At 39.7% G+C, this 16543-nt stretch overlaps 2 protein-coding genes across 4 annotated transcripts; one reads left to right on the top strand and one right to left on the bottom strand.

Moving 5' to 3' along the window:
* The first annotated feature begins 4484 nt into the window (after positions 1-4484).
* On the top strand, positions 4485-6101 carry LOC102709107 (probable E3 ubiquitin-protein ligase XERICO). The gene has a single exon (XM_040526905.1). The coding sequence runs from the start codon at positions 4684-4686 to the stop codon at positions 5176-5178; it is 495 nt and encodes a 164-aa protein (XP_040382839.1). The 5' UTR covers positions 4485-4683; the 3' UTR covers positions 5179-6101.
* A 1982-nt stretch (positions 6102-8083) lies between these two features.
* On the bottom strand, positions 8084-14722 carry LOC102721009 (C2 and GRAM domain-containing protein At1g03370-like). 3 transcript variants are annotated; one of them, XM_006659467.1, is made up of 9 exons: positions 13588-13939; positions 11982-13358; positions 11434-11616; positions 10990-11273; positions 10788-10904; positions 10154-10410; positions 9563-9743; positions 9176-9448; positions 8084-8750 (listed from the first exon to the last, which is right to left on the bottom strand). In XM_006659467.1, exons 1-9 carry the CDS (start codon positions 13937-13939, stop codon positions 8556-8558), a joined length of 3219 nt encoding a protein of 1072 aa, XP_006659530.1. In that variant the 3' UTR covers positions 8084-8555. The 3 variants fall into 3 exon arrangements, with proteins under 3 accessions (XP_006659530.1, XP_015696139.1, XP_015696140.1); XM_015840653.2 differs by lacking the exon at positions 13588-13939 and adding an exon at positions 14515-14722 and having other exon boundaries at positions 8237-8750; XM_015840654.2 differs by lacking the exon at positions 8084-8750 and having other exon boundaries at positions 9420-9487; positions 13588-14722.
* Positions 14723-16543: the final 1821 nt, after the last annotated feature.

Here is a 16543-nt window from a genome sequence, read left to right as displayed (position 1 = left end):
AAGGAATAAATAATCAGCCGCGGCGGCCATTTATGATTTATCGCACTGAGCTGGATTTGCTTGCCCAACCGTTTGGAACTTTAAGAATATATACCAATCATGTATTATGATATTCATTTTTTTACACCCTCTTATTGTTATTGTTATTATTATTATTATTATTATTATTATTATTATTATTATTATTATTATTATTATTATTATGCTAAAATAATATCAAAGGAGTCCCTCTAAACGTTCACACTATGATACTCTACTAGGGTCACGTTCATTGCCCGGTAAGTTAACTTACGACTTGTTTTCCGCGCATACGTTTCTCAAATTGTTAAACGACGTATTTTTTATAAAAAATTTCTATATAAAAGTTGTTTTAAAAAAATCATATTTTATATTTTATATTTTTTAATAATCAACTAATCATGTACTAATTTATAACTACGTTTTTTATGCCAGGTAAGTTACTCTCCCCTAGAAACGAACATGGCCCTGGCTAGTGCTAAGTTATGAGATGTGTGCATGAAATTTGGCCTAATCACTAGAGGTGGAAAAATCACGTGTCCTTTTGTTCAGCCCATAGTTCCGCTTTTTATTTATACATTATTTTTTTATTTTTAATATGTAGTTTAACTTTTTCTTGAATAAACCAAACAATTCCCTGGTGTTGCTTCCGTTGAAACAAAGATGGATTTTCGTTGTCTAAAAGAAATTCCATGCACCAACTGACCTGAAATCCCTACATTTGAAAGCAATTACTAAATTTACGCGAGCTCTCTTTTCCTTAGAGTCGCTTAGGGAATACTTTGCGCTCCCTTTGCATGTGACTATACAACAACAACACCAGATCCGGCTAGTTCATGTTTTAATTATTATCTGCTTAACGCCGAGCACAAGCACCAATCTTAATTTATCAGGTTTGTACATCCAAATCATGCGAACATATTCGCAGTGTCGGAGGTTTCAACCGCAAGAACGGCCGTCCCCCTCGTCGCCAAGCAAAGTTTCACGGAATTTAAATCGTCAAGTGGCAATTTCCAATCCCTATGTCCACATGCAAACCTTGCCCACCTTGATTGGTTGTTAGATAACCTTCCTCGGCGCAACTTAACCGGAGATGCCCCGCACGTATCGCATACTCGATCACCTAAATATTTTTTTTTAAATTAAGCCTAAACTAACATTGCATTTTTTTTCTCGATTTCTGATTGCACACTTTATAAACTGTTAAACGATTCTCTTATAAAAAAATCTATATATACATTTATCATTTTATCTTCTAAAATAGATTTTTAACCAGTAATTCTAATGTTAGTAATATAAAAATTAAAAGAAAACACAGTTATACATGTCAACGTTAGAAAGAAAATCGATTGGGACGCCGCGTTGCACAGATTTTTTTTTAATCTCTACGGCTCCATATCACATCAAGCCCACAACAACAAATGCTGTTATTTTCTTCCTCCTTTTCCAGTCGTCATGTTCAACCAGGACTCGGGGTTTGAACGAGCCTCTGGTCGAGAGGAGCGGACAGGTGGCGCAATCCCGGCACAAGGGACATGCGGCACGGCGCGCGACGTGGCGAGCATCCGGCCCCCGCCGCGCGCGCGGGCGCACGGCTGGTCGCGTACGTGCGTCGTCGCGTGACAAGGCCACCGCGCGCCCTCCGATCCATTGACGGTCGCCGTGCGCAACATGTAACCATCAATCGCCGTCCGCCGTCCGCGTCTCATCAACACAACAAATACACTACCCGAGTGGAAAAACGTACGCCTGGTTGGTTGGTTGGTTGGTGTGCGCGTGCGTGCGTGCGTGCGTGCGTGCGTGCTAGGCAGCAGGAGAAGCTTCCATTGTCATGATCCAGCGTGACGGCCATGCCCGGGTACTCGGTCGTTTCTCTGGAAAATTGTTTGGGACATGCACCGTACCTCTTCAGCTGAGGGTCACAATAATTGCTATGATTCGTATCTGGAAACTGAATTTCACTGCTCGTGTATGTTTTTGATTCATGCTCCCCATTCTTCAAATATTTGACGTCATTAACTTTTTATACACGCATGACTATTTATCTTATTTTTACTAGTGATGATAACAGTGAATCTGGCAGCACACTAAAGATTTAACAGAATTTACAAATTGATCCCTGATACATGCTGATATTATAAAACATCCCAATATTTGATTTAAACAAGTGAATATCTATTATTTTTCCGAATAAGCAAACAAGTGATGCTAACATATTTTATTTCACCCATAGCAATGCATGGGGCATTCGCTAGTATTAAAAAATTACATAATTATTAATTATTTTTATATCATTTTATTTATTGTTAAATATGCTTTTATGCATATATATAACTTTACATATTTTACAAAAGAATCTGAATACGACGAATAGTAAAACATGTATAAAAAATCAACGGTATCGATTATTTAGGGACAGAAAGAGTGCGTTGGAACTTGGAAGACTTGAAGCAAGGCTAGGATGATTCCATTTATTCAAATATAAGTATTCTTTTAAGTTTTTCAAATACATCTAGCCACCCATTTGTGTAGGTATATTTTAAAAAATGCACAAATAATTGTATTTTACTGAGGTGGTTTTTACCTTTTTTTAAAAAAAGTGGAAAGTTACTTTGGGTGGTGGTTTGATTTTTTATGAAAAAAGACAAATGTCATATTTAAAAAAAACTTATAAGAAACTTTTATATATGTATTCTTAGCAATCTAAAACCCAAGACTGAAACTTTAGTAAAAAATCTATAAAATCACTATAAATTGAAGGTTAAAAATTAAAATTTTAGCTTATAAATATAAGAAAAACGAAAAATATGATGTTGACTTATGTTTCAACACCCCTGTTTCACATGGAGATACTTTCTCAATTCTCATACCTTCATAAGTATGTACAAATAAGAATACATTTGATCAATTTGGATCATAACGTTGCAGAGAATGGACCGTCACTGTAATATTGTTGCATAGTACCATGCGAGCAACGTGCGACATGAACTCTCTCCATATGGTCGATTACATTTGGAAATCCCCGTTTAACCATTTAATAAACAATATAACTGAAATCAATCTCAATTTTCCTTAATCTATGATACCTGCTTATTTATAAGCTGATGCGAGCAGGGTTTACAATCCTAATAACACATTAAAAACCACCAAAATGCGGTGTCTTCGGATTTCGCAAAAACTATTTATAAACCAGCAAAACCTGATAAAAATCTAGACAAATCTTATCACACAATCTAAAATTTACTTTATTTTTTAAAAACTTAAAAAAAGATAGGCTTGTATTACCAAACTGGTTCATAAAAGTTCAGATTTTGTGAAAAGTGGTCTGATTTTTGGTGGTAACATGATGTGAACTGTAAGTTGTACACCGATCAAATAAGGGACGCCCATTTGAGCCGTCGTAATACAGTTAATGGTCTGCGTGGCAACACCTAGAAGCACACTCTGAAATATTTGTCTCATAATTTTCCTCGTGTTTCTGTATATTTGATATTCTATTTAGGTGTCCAAAGATTTGATGGAAAGTTTTTTGAAAAAGTTTTTAGAAACTAAATAGGACTTATCCAGTATTACCAGTAAATTCAGTGTAGGTCGTAGACCATTTCAACCCCAAACAACAGTTAGACAACCCGTACACCAACTTGCATAGGAGCAATACAATAAATCCTGCACCAAAAACTGGAAGGTAGTAGTACAAAGAAATAAATCACCGAAAAATATGCGTGTCGGTTACTACTAACTACTACCCCAGTTTGAACAATTAAAGGCTATCATTTGTCAATGAATCAGTTTACAGATAAATACACCTATAAATCATATCGTTTCGTCAATGCATATGCTATTTGTGGAGCATATAAAAATTTCAAATGTCATAAAAATGTCATACGCATATGCTATTCTATTTCCAAAACAAGTCAAGAGCCAAAAAAAAAAAATTCCGAACCATTTATTTTTAACCTTACTTGTACTCCATATACCCGCTGGTTAGAGCAAGTTCAATATTATAGCCAACTACTTGATCCAATTTATCTATAGTCAATCTAATGGTCAATTTATACAATATTTATCTACAAAACATTAGTACATGGTCTCATATATCATATACACACTTTGTCTTGAAGTCTGTGTGCAGCTGGTTATAAATTAGTAGTCCACCTCTTTTCTCTCTTCTATCTTATCTCTTTAAAATATATTTATAACTGACTTACGCTCACCTGCTCTTACAAAATTTGATAGAATTCCACGCTTTCGCCAGCTCACTGCAAAGGTGGAAAAAAAAATCTTTGCAGTAAAAAACGCCATCTGCGGACGCAGTACAACGTGTCACTGCCCGCAGTAACAAATAAAAAAACCGTGGCCTTTCAGGTTTTCTCTAACCGTAGTGATAGAGCGGGAGGAGACCACCCGCGCCCAAACTCTAGAAGCGTCTATAAATACCTCGACTCCTCCCACTGTGTCCACTACCATCTCCGTCTCCACCACTCCGCTTCGCCCCCCGTAAAAACCAGAAATTACAATCCAGTCCTCCGCGGCGGCAGCCACCCCCCAAATCTGAAACCCTCGTCGCGGTTCCGCAATTTCGCGCTCCAATCGATCGATCTAACCATTCCCCCCCACGGATCGGATCGGATCGGCGAAGAGGAGGGGGTCTGTGCCGCCGCCGAGATGGGCATCTCGAGCATGCCGGCGCCCAAGGACAGCCTCGTGGCGTACCTGCTGTACAACACGGCGGTGTCGATCGCCATCCTGGCCGACATGGTGCGGGCCGCGCTGGTGTTCCTCGGCCTCCCCGTGCCGCCGGCGTGGGAGGACGGCGACGACCAGCTCGCGGCGATCGCGGCCGCGGCCGCCGCGGCCGCGGCGGCGGCGGGGGGCCCGAGCCTGGCGGACAGGTTCCGGAGCAGGTTCAGGCCAGCGAGGTTCGGGCGGCGGCGGGCTGGGTCGGCGCCCGACTGCCGCGTCTGCCTGGCGCGGTTCGAGCCGGAGTCGGTGGTGAACCGCCTCCCCTGCGGCCACCTCTTCCACCGCGCCTGCCTCGAGAAGTGGCTCGACTACGACCACGCCACCTGCCCGCTCTGCCGCCACCGCCTCCTCCCCGCCGCCAACGAAGCACCCTCGCCGTCGCCGTCTCCGGCCACCCTCCATTTCGCCCGGATTTAGAGAGATCTCCCTTCTCTTCACCGCTTCCGCCACTGGGCCAGCTTGGGGTGGCCTTGCCGTGTGCGCGTAGGAAATTAAGAGAGGCTCATTTAGCTCTAGTGCTAGCTCCATTTAGTGCTCTTTTTTTCCCTTCATTTCCTAATTTTTTTTCACATCTTTCTCATGTTTTTACCATTTCCGAGTGGCCTTTTTTTTTTCCTTCTTTCTCGTGTTGTTGTACCGTGTAAATATTTGCAGAGTGCTCCGATCGATGGAGGTGTAGCACTTCTGTGTACAGGCTTTTGGAAAGCGAAGAAGAGATGATTATGAGAACGAAAAAAAAAAAGAAAAATCATTGCCCAAAAAAAGCTCCTCTCCTTTTGCCTTTTCTTCCTCTTTAAATACCTTCTTACACCAAAACAAATACAAACAAAAAAAACATGAAACAATAACAAGTAATACACAAAAACAGCACAATTTTGTTTATTGAATTTCTGAAGAAGAGGAAGAGGGAGGAATGTTCTAGTGGCGTGAAGGGATGGACGATATTTTGGGGGAGGGTATCTCTAGAGAGCCTCATGAGCCAAAATAAAAAGAGAACTTTTGTGAGGAGGAAGCGGCTCCGTTGTTTGTTGTTTTACGTGGCGAGTCACATGGGGGGACGACGGCGACGGCGACGTGCTTGTCACCGGTGGGCGCCCACACGGCGTTGTCCGCATCGCCGGGGTGGTGGAGGTGGTGGGAGCGGCGGCCAACCTCGCCATTAACTCCGTGCGTGGCTCGTTGCAAATGCGTGTGTCTGCCTGTCGATCGCCATGGTTGGATGGGACGATCAGGGCTCGGCTGGTTGTGTGTTCATCTCATCTTCGGCTGGAGTGGCTGGCCGGATGGCCCAGGTGAGGCCGGCCGGTCCAGTGGCAGCACGACACACACAAAGGCAGGAAAGACTTGAGCACTAGCACTACTACTACTGCCGTCGTGGGCTGCTTCTTTGAGTAAAGCCGCGTCTAGTTTCATTTTTCACCATGACCATATAAATAATTGTGAAATAGAAGTATAAGAGTCCTATTCTAAAATTTTGAATGCTTCTGAGGTGTAAAAGTAGTACAAATGTAGTTGCACTCCCTACAGCTCTGAGCATATTTGAAAAAAGGGTTGGCATATCTTGATATCGATAAATTCACAATGAACATATCGTTTTCAACGGATATGTTGCCTAGCATTTAAAAAATAATTACTTATAAATATAAATATAAGTATCCGTATAAAGTATAGGACTCACATTAAATCTAGAACTTTTATCTAACCACAGTAAACCTAACCAATTGACCTGTAGTTCACAAATACTACTGTTTTTTTTTTGAGCAAACACAAATAGTAAATGTGTCTCAAATAGACCTATAATAGGGCCAAGAATTTAGTTGATTATATTAGAGCAAGTATAAGTTTCTTAACGCAGACCCTAAGATACTAAAGATTAAATGGTAAAGTGGGGGAACAAGGAGAAAAGAGGAAGGGCCTCTTCGTTTTAAAAGATTTTTATAGGAAAATTAGAGAAATTGAACTGTTTCCTCTGAAATTCCTATAAAATTCGTGTAAAACGAAAAGGCCCAAAATGAGCTGCCTCTCGTGCAGGGCCGAGAGTGGGGTCTTATGACCCCACTTTAATACTAGTGTATGAGTAATGTATAATTAAGTAAAAAAATTTAGTATATTAACCATTCTAATAAGGTGCTTTCGCTCGATTTTTGGGTTAGGTCCACCCCTGCTCTCATGCAAGGGGTAGGGTCAACACAATCTCTAAAAGAAAAAGAAAAGATAGAAAAAGTAAATAGCCAATTAACGGTTGAAATTAATGTACTATAGAGTGATATATATCACCTCTTAATTAATGAGTTATTTATATTAATAAAATTAGAGATGCTATTTATCTCTATTATAAAACTCGCTCTTACGGTGCTTACCTGGTGGAGTAATCAGATGGGTATTTTATTTGGATTTTAAATCAGGTGTGTTTTGAATGGATCCTAAATCAGCCGGCAGCCAATCTGATTGGTAATTGCTGTTTAGGGTAGAATCGACCTGAATGTTGATGCTCACAAATTAAATTGTAATGGACAAACACATATAAATAGCCTGCAAAACATTTATAGGAGTAATAGGTAGTGAAAAATTCGAACCCAGAAATTACTGCGGTAGATGCTTCTTTCAGCCGCTATCTGATCTGCAACCCTTCCTGTTTTACTCTTTTCACGTTGAGTACTTGAGGCTGCTCCAGTAGTTTCAAGTTTCAACTTCTCTTAGGATAAGCCAGATATTCCCATTATCTTCATAAAATATCTGATGCAGCCGGATTCTTGGAGATCACAGGTTGCAATGTCGCGTCAGCACCGTTTGAATCTTGACTGAAAAATGCTGTTGGAGACTTGAGTCCAGTTTTGCTTTGCTCAGGATTTGTTTAGTTCGTGAAAAGTTTAGATTGGGTGTCACATCAGATTTTGATGGAACATTGAAAGATATTTTAACGACTAATTAAAAAACTAATTACATAGGGTGTCGGGAAACCACATGACCAATTTCTTAAGCCTAATTAATCCATCATTGACTAATTAGGCTCAAAAGGTTCATCTCGTAAATTCCTTCCAAACTAAGATAATTAGTTATTTTTAACTATATTTAATGATCTATACATATGTTCTTCGATGTGACGGATGAGCACCGAAATTTTTAGGAACTAAACAGGGCCTCAGATTGGATAAGAATAGTGCTGGTCCTTTTCAGATTAAAAACAGGAGGCCTGTTCGACTCATTGTTTTGGCTTGAGAAAATATCTGAGCCTTCGCCATCCTGATGTTTTTTTTATAAAGGCCATACTGAAGAGGAGAACAGACAAGATCTATGACAGATGAACACAAGCAAATGCGGTTGGAGATATCTCCTTTTTGTGTATTTCACAACTTTATTGCATCACCACTTATTTCTGCTTTTGTACAGCTCAATGGTACAAAAGAAACAAATGACAAAACACTATTATCCTATATACATCAATGGAAAAGGTGTAAAATACATAGAAAAACTGCAGGGTCCAGCCAGATTATAGCTCATCACGTCATGTCCATGCAATTAGGCTTGTAGACTTAGTGTGGTATCTAAATGTCCACGCAAACTGCAGCTGTATATGATCTATGACAACAAACTCTGAGTTGGCATTGTGATCTAAAGCAAAAAATCCATCACAATGCCTAAGCTATTGAAGAATCTACAAAACTAACTCTGAAGTCTAAATTTGTCCAACAAATGAATCTTGTCTATCTTCAATCAAACAATGTATACACAGGGTGTCCAACAAATGTTCAGTCGTTCAGTATTATCCACAGGACTGAAACAGGTGAGAATTCTTATCTGGCGTGTGGTAGCTGCTTTGATGCTAGCACGAACATCTCCTTCAAGCGAGTTGATGAACCGGAAAGAACACTCTTCTCGATTCTCTTTCGGTGCCTAGTGGTCTTCGACCATTCAATCCCAAGAAAGACTTGAACACTACACGCCCTCTGCTTAGGTGCAAGATCTTCGATCTGATACCGTATATGAATCTGCATGCACAAGTCAGGTGAACAGATCATTTACAGTGTTTGTTCTGGTTCAATGCAGAAAGTAAGCACGATGACTAGTTGAATCACAAAAAATCATCTATTCAACAAATACCTTTTCAATTGGTGTAAACAAAAATCGTGAAAGTAAATAATAGGATCAGTTTTTATTTTTCAACGGAACTTTTTTGTAAGATTGTGCTAGTCTTAGTCAACCTGCCAATTAGTATAACCGTGCACAGTGGACTATTTTGCTCAGTCAGGGTCAACTAAATTTCCCTGGTGACAAGTCGACAACAGCTAACCTCTGAAGCACCAGAGGAGCAATGGTGGAGGGGTTAGCTTCAGCAAAGTCAAACCATAAAAATAAAAAAACATTCAAGCTGAGTAGGGAAACACTAAGAGAAGTCTCAAGTATATGTACATACCGTGAAAAAATCACCAAAAAGGATTCCTTGCAGTTCCATCACCTCTTCAATAATCCACCCTGCCTTGTTGGGCATAGGACATTTCTGCTGGGTTCCAGTCACTTCGCCTCCAATGGGAGACAACTTCTTGCTAAATTTGTAATGAATTTGCCTTTGATATTCATCAGGTTTATCTGATTCCCACTGTGTGGCAGAATAATTTAGGCATCCAACTTTATTCATGACTTTCATCTCGAAAGAACCACCTCCAAACACTTCCATTAGCGAGGCCATCTGGCAAGAATCTATGTCAGTTCAGATCTTCTAATGAAACTGCATTATAAATAGCTGGCAAAATTATATGTGTAATCTCAAATCGTCATGGCCTGTAATAGTTAAGTAACTTACATTGGCAGAAATCGATGAGGAGAAAACCTCATTCATCTGAAGGCTCTTTGCATCCTCGACACCAACAAATATTCCACTGTCCTCACTTTGAAGAGTATCATTACCTCGGGATTGTTCTTCAGCAATCTGCATTTTGTACTCAGTACTCAAAGATCTTGCTTTCCATAAGGCCATGATTGTCCTGTAAAGAACCAAATAATTATCTAGTATGACTAGTGTAAACTGTCAAGAGCCACATGTTCCATTCAAAGGAGATTTCAAGGTTGTTCCATTCAAAGGAGATTTCAAGGTACTATATGGATCAATGCAGATGATTTGATTGTTTATACATGCAGTTTTAACAGAAAAACTCTTTAGGCGGGTTTGTTTTAAGTTTGCTAAAGGAAATATTTAGTACTCCATGATATTTAAAGAAAGAGTTTTTTTTTTTCCATCCTTGAGGAGATAACATGAGGTACCACTTTTTTCTATGTAAAATTTAGTATCTTCTAGTACCTAAGAATAGTATCAAATTTTACATAGAAAACAGTCGTATCTTTTGGTACCTCCTCAAGGATGATAAAATTGCTCTCGAAGAAAATAGACACTTACCTATTGGCCACATTAAATGATGCAAAAGACTGCAGACAAAACTTTAGCTTTCCATTGTCCATGCTCTTTGCACCGTGCTTTGCATCCATGCCTCTACCTTTGTGAAGAGTTATTACAAGGGATGGACTCCATGATGATATTGATTGTGGTACTGCATGTATCTGTTCAATATCTTCCCATAGAAAGAAAAACTTTGTTTTACGGCCAAACATGCTTGAATAAAATCCAATTGTTCTTGGAGATAAGAACAGGTGGCCCTGAAATCAGAAGCACAAAAAATGAATCCTTCATAAGAGAGCACAGGAATCTATCTAAGAATTTGATCACAAACAAATCTAACTGATACCACTCCTATATGGCAATGGCACTGACTTGGTACTGGAACCTGATTATCTAAATTAGAGAAGAGATGCTGGCTTCATCTACTGTTCATTTACTATTTGGAATCACATATGCAGTAGTTGCACAAAAGAATCCTCAATTTAGCTTATATTTCAATGCAGATGTTCACAGAAGATAAAAGTTATCCACCCAAAGTCCCAAATTACTGGTACCAGATTTACCATTCATTCCTAAAGAGTAAGGAGTGTGAAATAACAGCGATCATACATGTAATATGCAATTTGAGAAGTACCTGCGTGTGCAATTTTCGCTTCAAGCAGCAGGTAAAACTGCTAATGAGAAATTCTTCTGCTGGAAGAGAGAAGAGCTCCTGGAATGCAGTATTAGTTCGAGGAGACCGCAATGTCATCTGCCAGAAGTTAACTGAATCAGACTATAGGAAATTTGCACTGTACCAGTATACTTCCTTAGAAATAGGATGGAAGTTAGCTCACCTTCTTACCAACTTCTTTCTCCATTTTGCTCAGATACTCGGTAACCATACTTGTTCCTTTTGAGTTGCTCAAAAAAATTCTTAGGTGCAACTTTGATTGCCAGGACTGAGCCAAGTTACCTTGAAGAGGAATCCATACATCAGCTAGCTCTGACAAGTTTGATTTGACAAAGTTAATTTCAGCATGTCCAAGTGAGGTAACTTCATCAAACGGTCCATCAAAATCATATACATGAACATTCATCACTGATGGTGGATCATCCATGGCATCAAATTCAAAGATGTCTGCAAGATATAGGGATAAATTTTAGCTGTGTGTGACATGGCCCTCTGTTCTATAATAAAACGAGGGAAACCCAGTCATTTTATTTGGTAACACGTAGTTCAATAAAGAAACATAAAAAATGGGAAAAAACAAACTGAAACTGTAATGTCGTACACATACCATTCCACTGAGGTTCCAGTGTTTGGAACTTGATTGAACTTGTTTTAGTTTTACCGTTGCAAGTAAACACCACATAAGGATCAGAAAAACCAGTAGCGTCGACTGGAGCCAGTTTGGTTCCCTCAATTAAGGCAACAGTTAACAACCATCCATCACCTTGTGCCTTGACACCATGATCACCAACTGCACACATTTGTGAGTATAAGATTCAATAAGGCCAAGCACTATATCAAGAAATTCAAATCACATTATTATGGTTTCCGGTCATATGTTTCTGAAGAAAATAAAATACTGTCAGGACCGAAGCTTCACGTGTCAGAAGGAAGAAAGAATAAAAGCATCACTTGTTGATGCCAGGGAAGTGGAGTTTATTCATTATTTTTCTTTTTACAAATTTAGTGCTAAACATCAATTGCATCTGAAATTCAGTATGAAAAGTATAGGCATGGGCTTTAATCATGAAATCTTGCATTTCCAGAGAGATTTGTTTAATTACAACACTTTAGAGATGAAATATGATGAAACTGAAGATGAGAGGGAAAATGTACCTTTTTGTTCTCTTGCCTGAATAAAGCACGAGATTTTTTTGAATATGTGTTGTAATTGAAGAAACAAAAGTCCACCCATGACAATTTCACTGAGAGAATCTGGCAGATCTAATCCAGGAAACTCGAGCCCCTTATGTGAACCAGAACTTCTTAGTTGAACATGCACAGTAATGTATATGACTACAAAAAGAGAGCACAAGACACCAAAGTTGCAGAAGTACAGAAATGCTATCTTCCAATCGGACTCCTTCCCCCCTTGCAACGATGCTAAGACCTGTCCCTTGTCAGACCCAGCATCTTCTACATCAATAGGTTTGATCTTCTCTGACAAAAAATCAGAAAACTGGGCGTAGTTTTGCTGCAACCCTTGTTTTGCTCCATTTTCTATCATACCTTTAATCATAGTACTCTGAAGAAAATTTATGCGCCAAGAAATTACCAAATGTGACGTCTGTTGCTCAGTATCAAGTTCAGGGCCTGGCAAAATACGGAAAAGAATCTCTGTCCGAAAGTAAGCACCATATGGAACATCAGGGGTGCTAACACTCAGTAAAACTGAATATTCTTTTCCATCAGCTTTCAGATAAGACTGTTCTTCTGTTGCTTTAACAGCTTTAACCAATTTGGATGGTGCAGTTGTGTAAGTTATCACTCTCTTCAAGGACTCCCCATCACTATCAATTTTCCAGGATTCCATTTTGAAATCAGAACAACCTTGGAGTTCAACCACTGTTTGTCGAAAATTTGAATCTGGTGAGAAGAGAAGATTGTTCAGATCACTAGGCGATGTGATGTATGCCTTGTTAACAAGAATTCCTTGTAAATCTACAGGCATTTCAACCTCTTGATGCTTTGATTCAAAGTACTTCAATAGTTCATCAAATGAAGCATCTGTAGACGCACCATTAATATGGCTTGCAGTTGCAGGAGCTTCATATCCTGTTGTTGCTTCTTGAATGTCTTCAGATTTGTCAGTTATTACCGTGGGGGTAGTTACAACATCACTTTTCCTGACAAACATTTGACGGAAACGATCAACAAACGATGGCTTACTGGACTTATCCGTGTTAGAAACTTCACTCCAACTGGAAGCTGCAATAGGAATCCCATTGGTTTTTTCTTCTGCAGTAGTTTGATTTTTGTCAGTATCTTGAATACAGTTGTCCTCTTCAGTGGTATCAGCTCTGCCCGAATTCCCATTGACACTTTCTTCTTGACAAGCTTCACTTCCTTGATAAGATAATGCAACAGATGATCCTGTGCTCTGACTTGATAGAGAACAATCTTTCTGCATGTCAGTTAGTTCACTAACAAGGTCATCGGACAATGAGCGTGTGGCTCCAGCTGTTTCCAAAGACATTGCAATACAAATTTCTCCTGCAAGTTGAAACCAAAAAAGAAAGAATAAAGTGATTAGCACACCTTTCGCACAATGAAACCACATAGAATTCATACATCTCTGGCTGTTTGTAGCGCTAATAATATGAATACCGCCGCCGCAACTTTCAAAAGCCAAAACACTGAATTCACATGAATAAAGCAAAAGGCCTGAATTGACATAACACAGATCACGGGCAAAAGAACAAGAGAAATCTCAATCAGTTACCACAGTCAATCGCCTTGTCCGTTTTGCCCTTCGGAAGAAGCTGAAACCACCGCGAACTGAGTGAGTAGTTCTCAGCAGCTAGCACATCCTCCAATGGCACCTTCACTTGCCCCAGGAAATCATCAATTCCAATCATGTCCTCATCATATACATACAGCTTGAGCACATCCCGGACATCGCCGACGACGGAGAAGCTGAATTCCTGATCCCAAGTCGGGTTCAGGTTCTTCTTGACCACCTTGGTCTTGAACCGCTGCTTCCCGAGCTGCAGCTTCACATACGGATCGCTAAACCCGTTGGAATCCATGGCCCGCAGGTTCCGGGCTTCGACAACACGAACATTTAGCCTCATCTCGACTTGAACTCACCCCAAGAAGCAGCAAGAAACGGCAAGAAGTGGTGGGAACCAATCACAGCTCGCCCCTTCCCCCAATCCCGAACGGAATCAGGCAGGATAAATCCAAGATCAAAGTAGCAAGGAACTCTCCCGCGGCCACCCGAGATCAAACTCCCACTTCTTGTTTACCCAACAAACAATCCCAGCGTAACAAGAACAAAAAGCGCAGCGCCTACTTTCCGCGGATCATTCCCCCTTTTCCACGCAGGAAATCCATCGACGCGGGGGGACACAGCTAGATCAGATTTCACACGCAACGACGACTCGAGCAAGAAGGAGTAATCGCGCACGCACGCCAGAGCCAACGACTGGAAACAGGGACGAGACGGGAGCCAACCGCGAGCGGAAACTCGCAGCTCTCGAGTTATATACTACTCCGTACGGCCTCCAATGTCGCGTTCTTGGTTGGATCAAGTCAAACCCACCGCCACATGGACGCGAGATTTCGTCAACGCGCGCGCAAGCGAGGAGGAAGAGGAAGAAGCACAGAGGCATCGACCAACTGATGCGGCGATGATGATGATGCGTACCCCCACACGAATATTAAATTCGCCGGCGCCGTCGCCTTTTCCGGCGCGCGCGTGACCCGCCTCGTGTCGGCCTTCGTCTTCGTCGTCGTCGTCGGTGCGCTCCCCGCCGCGCCGCGTGGGAGGAAGGTCGCCGTCGTTTCGCCTTTGAAACCTCGGGGATTCCCCGAATCTTGGCAAGGAGCCAAGGAGGTTGATGGCTTCCGGAAAAGAACGGCGGTTCCAAAACCGCCGGAGACGGTGGATTGAGAGCAAGTTCAATAGTATATGTAACGGTTAGATCCAATTCATATATTATATACTATAGTTAATCTAACAGCTAACTATATAATATACTTATAAAACATCAATGCATGGTCCTATATATCATACATATATTTTGTCTTGAAGTCCGTATGCAGGCGGCTACAAATTGGTAGCCCACCTCTCTTCTCTCTCCCTCTTATCTATTTAAAATATGCTTGGTTTATAGCTTGATATTGTACATGCTCTAACGGCCTTGATCTAATAACATGATAATTACTCAATTAAGGCTAGAGTCCAAAAGCTCTTCTCTAATCCTCTTATCCTATAGTATACTAGTCGAATGTGTATTACTTTTGCTAAAAAAAAAGTGTTGCAAGGTGTAACCAAACACTCCAACACTATTTTTAAGCAATCAACTATATTGACTAAACAATACACATCCTTTTGACCACTAATTTATTAAGTATAAGTGTTTTGGTGGTACAGAGATAGCTGAGATTGAAGAACTAATAGATCACGACTTTTTAATAGCACTTTTATTATTGATCAAACGATTTTTTCTGTCAAACACACGCGCAATGCATACAAGAGTTGAGGGAAGGGCGTGTAGAGATTTTTTACTTGCATGCATATTTTTAAATTATCATCTAATAAAAGTGATTGGATTTGATGGATGAAATTAAAATTTTCAAACATTTTTTCAGTAGGCGGACCCTTTTAATAGTTATTTGAGGCTATCGCGCAACTTACTCTGAAAATATCATATGATTAGCTTTTATAGATTTTTTTTCATGAAACTGTTTCGTATAGCTTGAGAAGCGGGTTCCCCCACGTGTGAAGGAGTGGAGATTAGCTTACACGTGGGAGTGGAGTATATTACTAATCTAAAGGAGTAATATAATTTTTACATCATATGATTTTTTTTTGATAAGAGACTCACTCCTTTAGGCTTTAGTTTAGATTAGCTTGAGTATTTTACTAATCTAAACTAAAGGAGTGTGAGTGTCTAAGGCCTCTCCGATGGGTATCTATAGATGTACTATACAATTTTTTAATAGAAGAGAGATAAAAGATATCTCTTAATCAAGAGATAGTCTCTTGCATATATTTTAATGTCAAGTGAGAATGAATTGTAGGATCATTTATATTATGAGCTATTTGCTAAGAGCTAGACCATTGGAGAATTTGTGTTTTAGAATGCTTACAGATAGTAAAGGTGGCATAAGAGACGAGGGAGTTCAGTACCGTTGGGATTAAGTGCATCTGGTCAAAGAAAAATAATTAAGCATTGAAGATATTGATTTGTAAAATCAAAGCAGCTTGTATGAGGACAACTTTGACAGGTTCCTCGTGTAGAAGTTGATATATATCAGCAAGGTGATGAAACAATAAGTAGCGTGGCACATCATGTCCTTTTACATTTTTGATGATAAAGAGTATATAATTTTAAGCGGGTAAGAAAGTTATTTTTCATTCGTTTTTTTCATTTAACGTTATTGACTTTTATACCTATATTTAATTATTTGCCTTATTTAAATTTTTATGCAAATATACAAAATTATAAGTCATGCTTAAAATTCCTATAGTAATCAAATAAATAATAACAAAATAATTAATAATTATATAATTTTTTAGTAGATGAATAATCAAATATAGATCCAAAAGACAATAACATTAAATAAAAAATAGAGGAATAGAAACATCGGTTTCGTTGACTTATACAAAATGAGAATGCGACATTTTTCAAACAGCGGGTGATTGATGGTAACGACCAAAACTGTATGTT

The sequence above is a fragment of the Oryza brachyantha genome, chromosome 8, assembly GCF_000231095.2.
Source record: "Oryza brachyantha chromosome 8, ObraRS2, whole genome shotgun sequence".
In the NCBI taxonomy this organism is placed as follows: Eukaryota; Viridiplantae; Streptophyta; class Magnoliopsida; order Poales; family Poaceae; genus Oryza; species Oryza brachyantha.
Note: the sequence above shows the minus strand (reverse complement) of the source record. Positions and strands in the feature narration are given on the sequence as shown.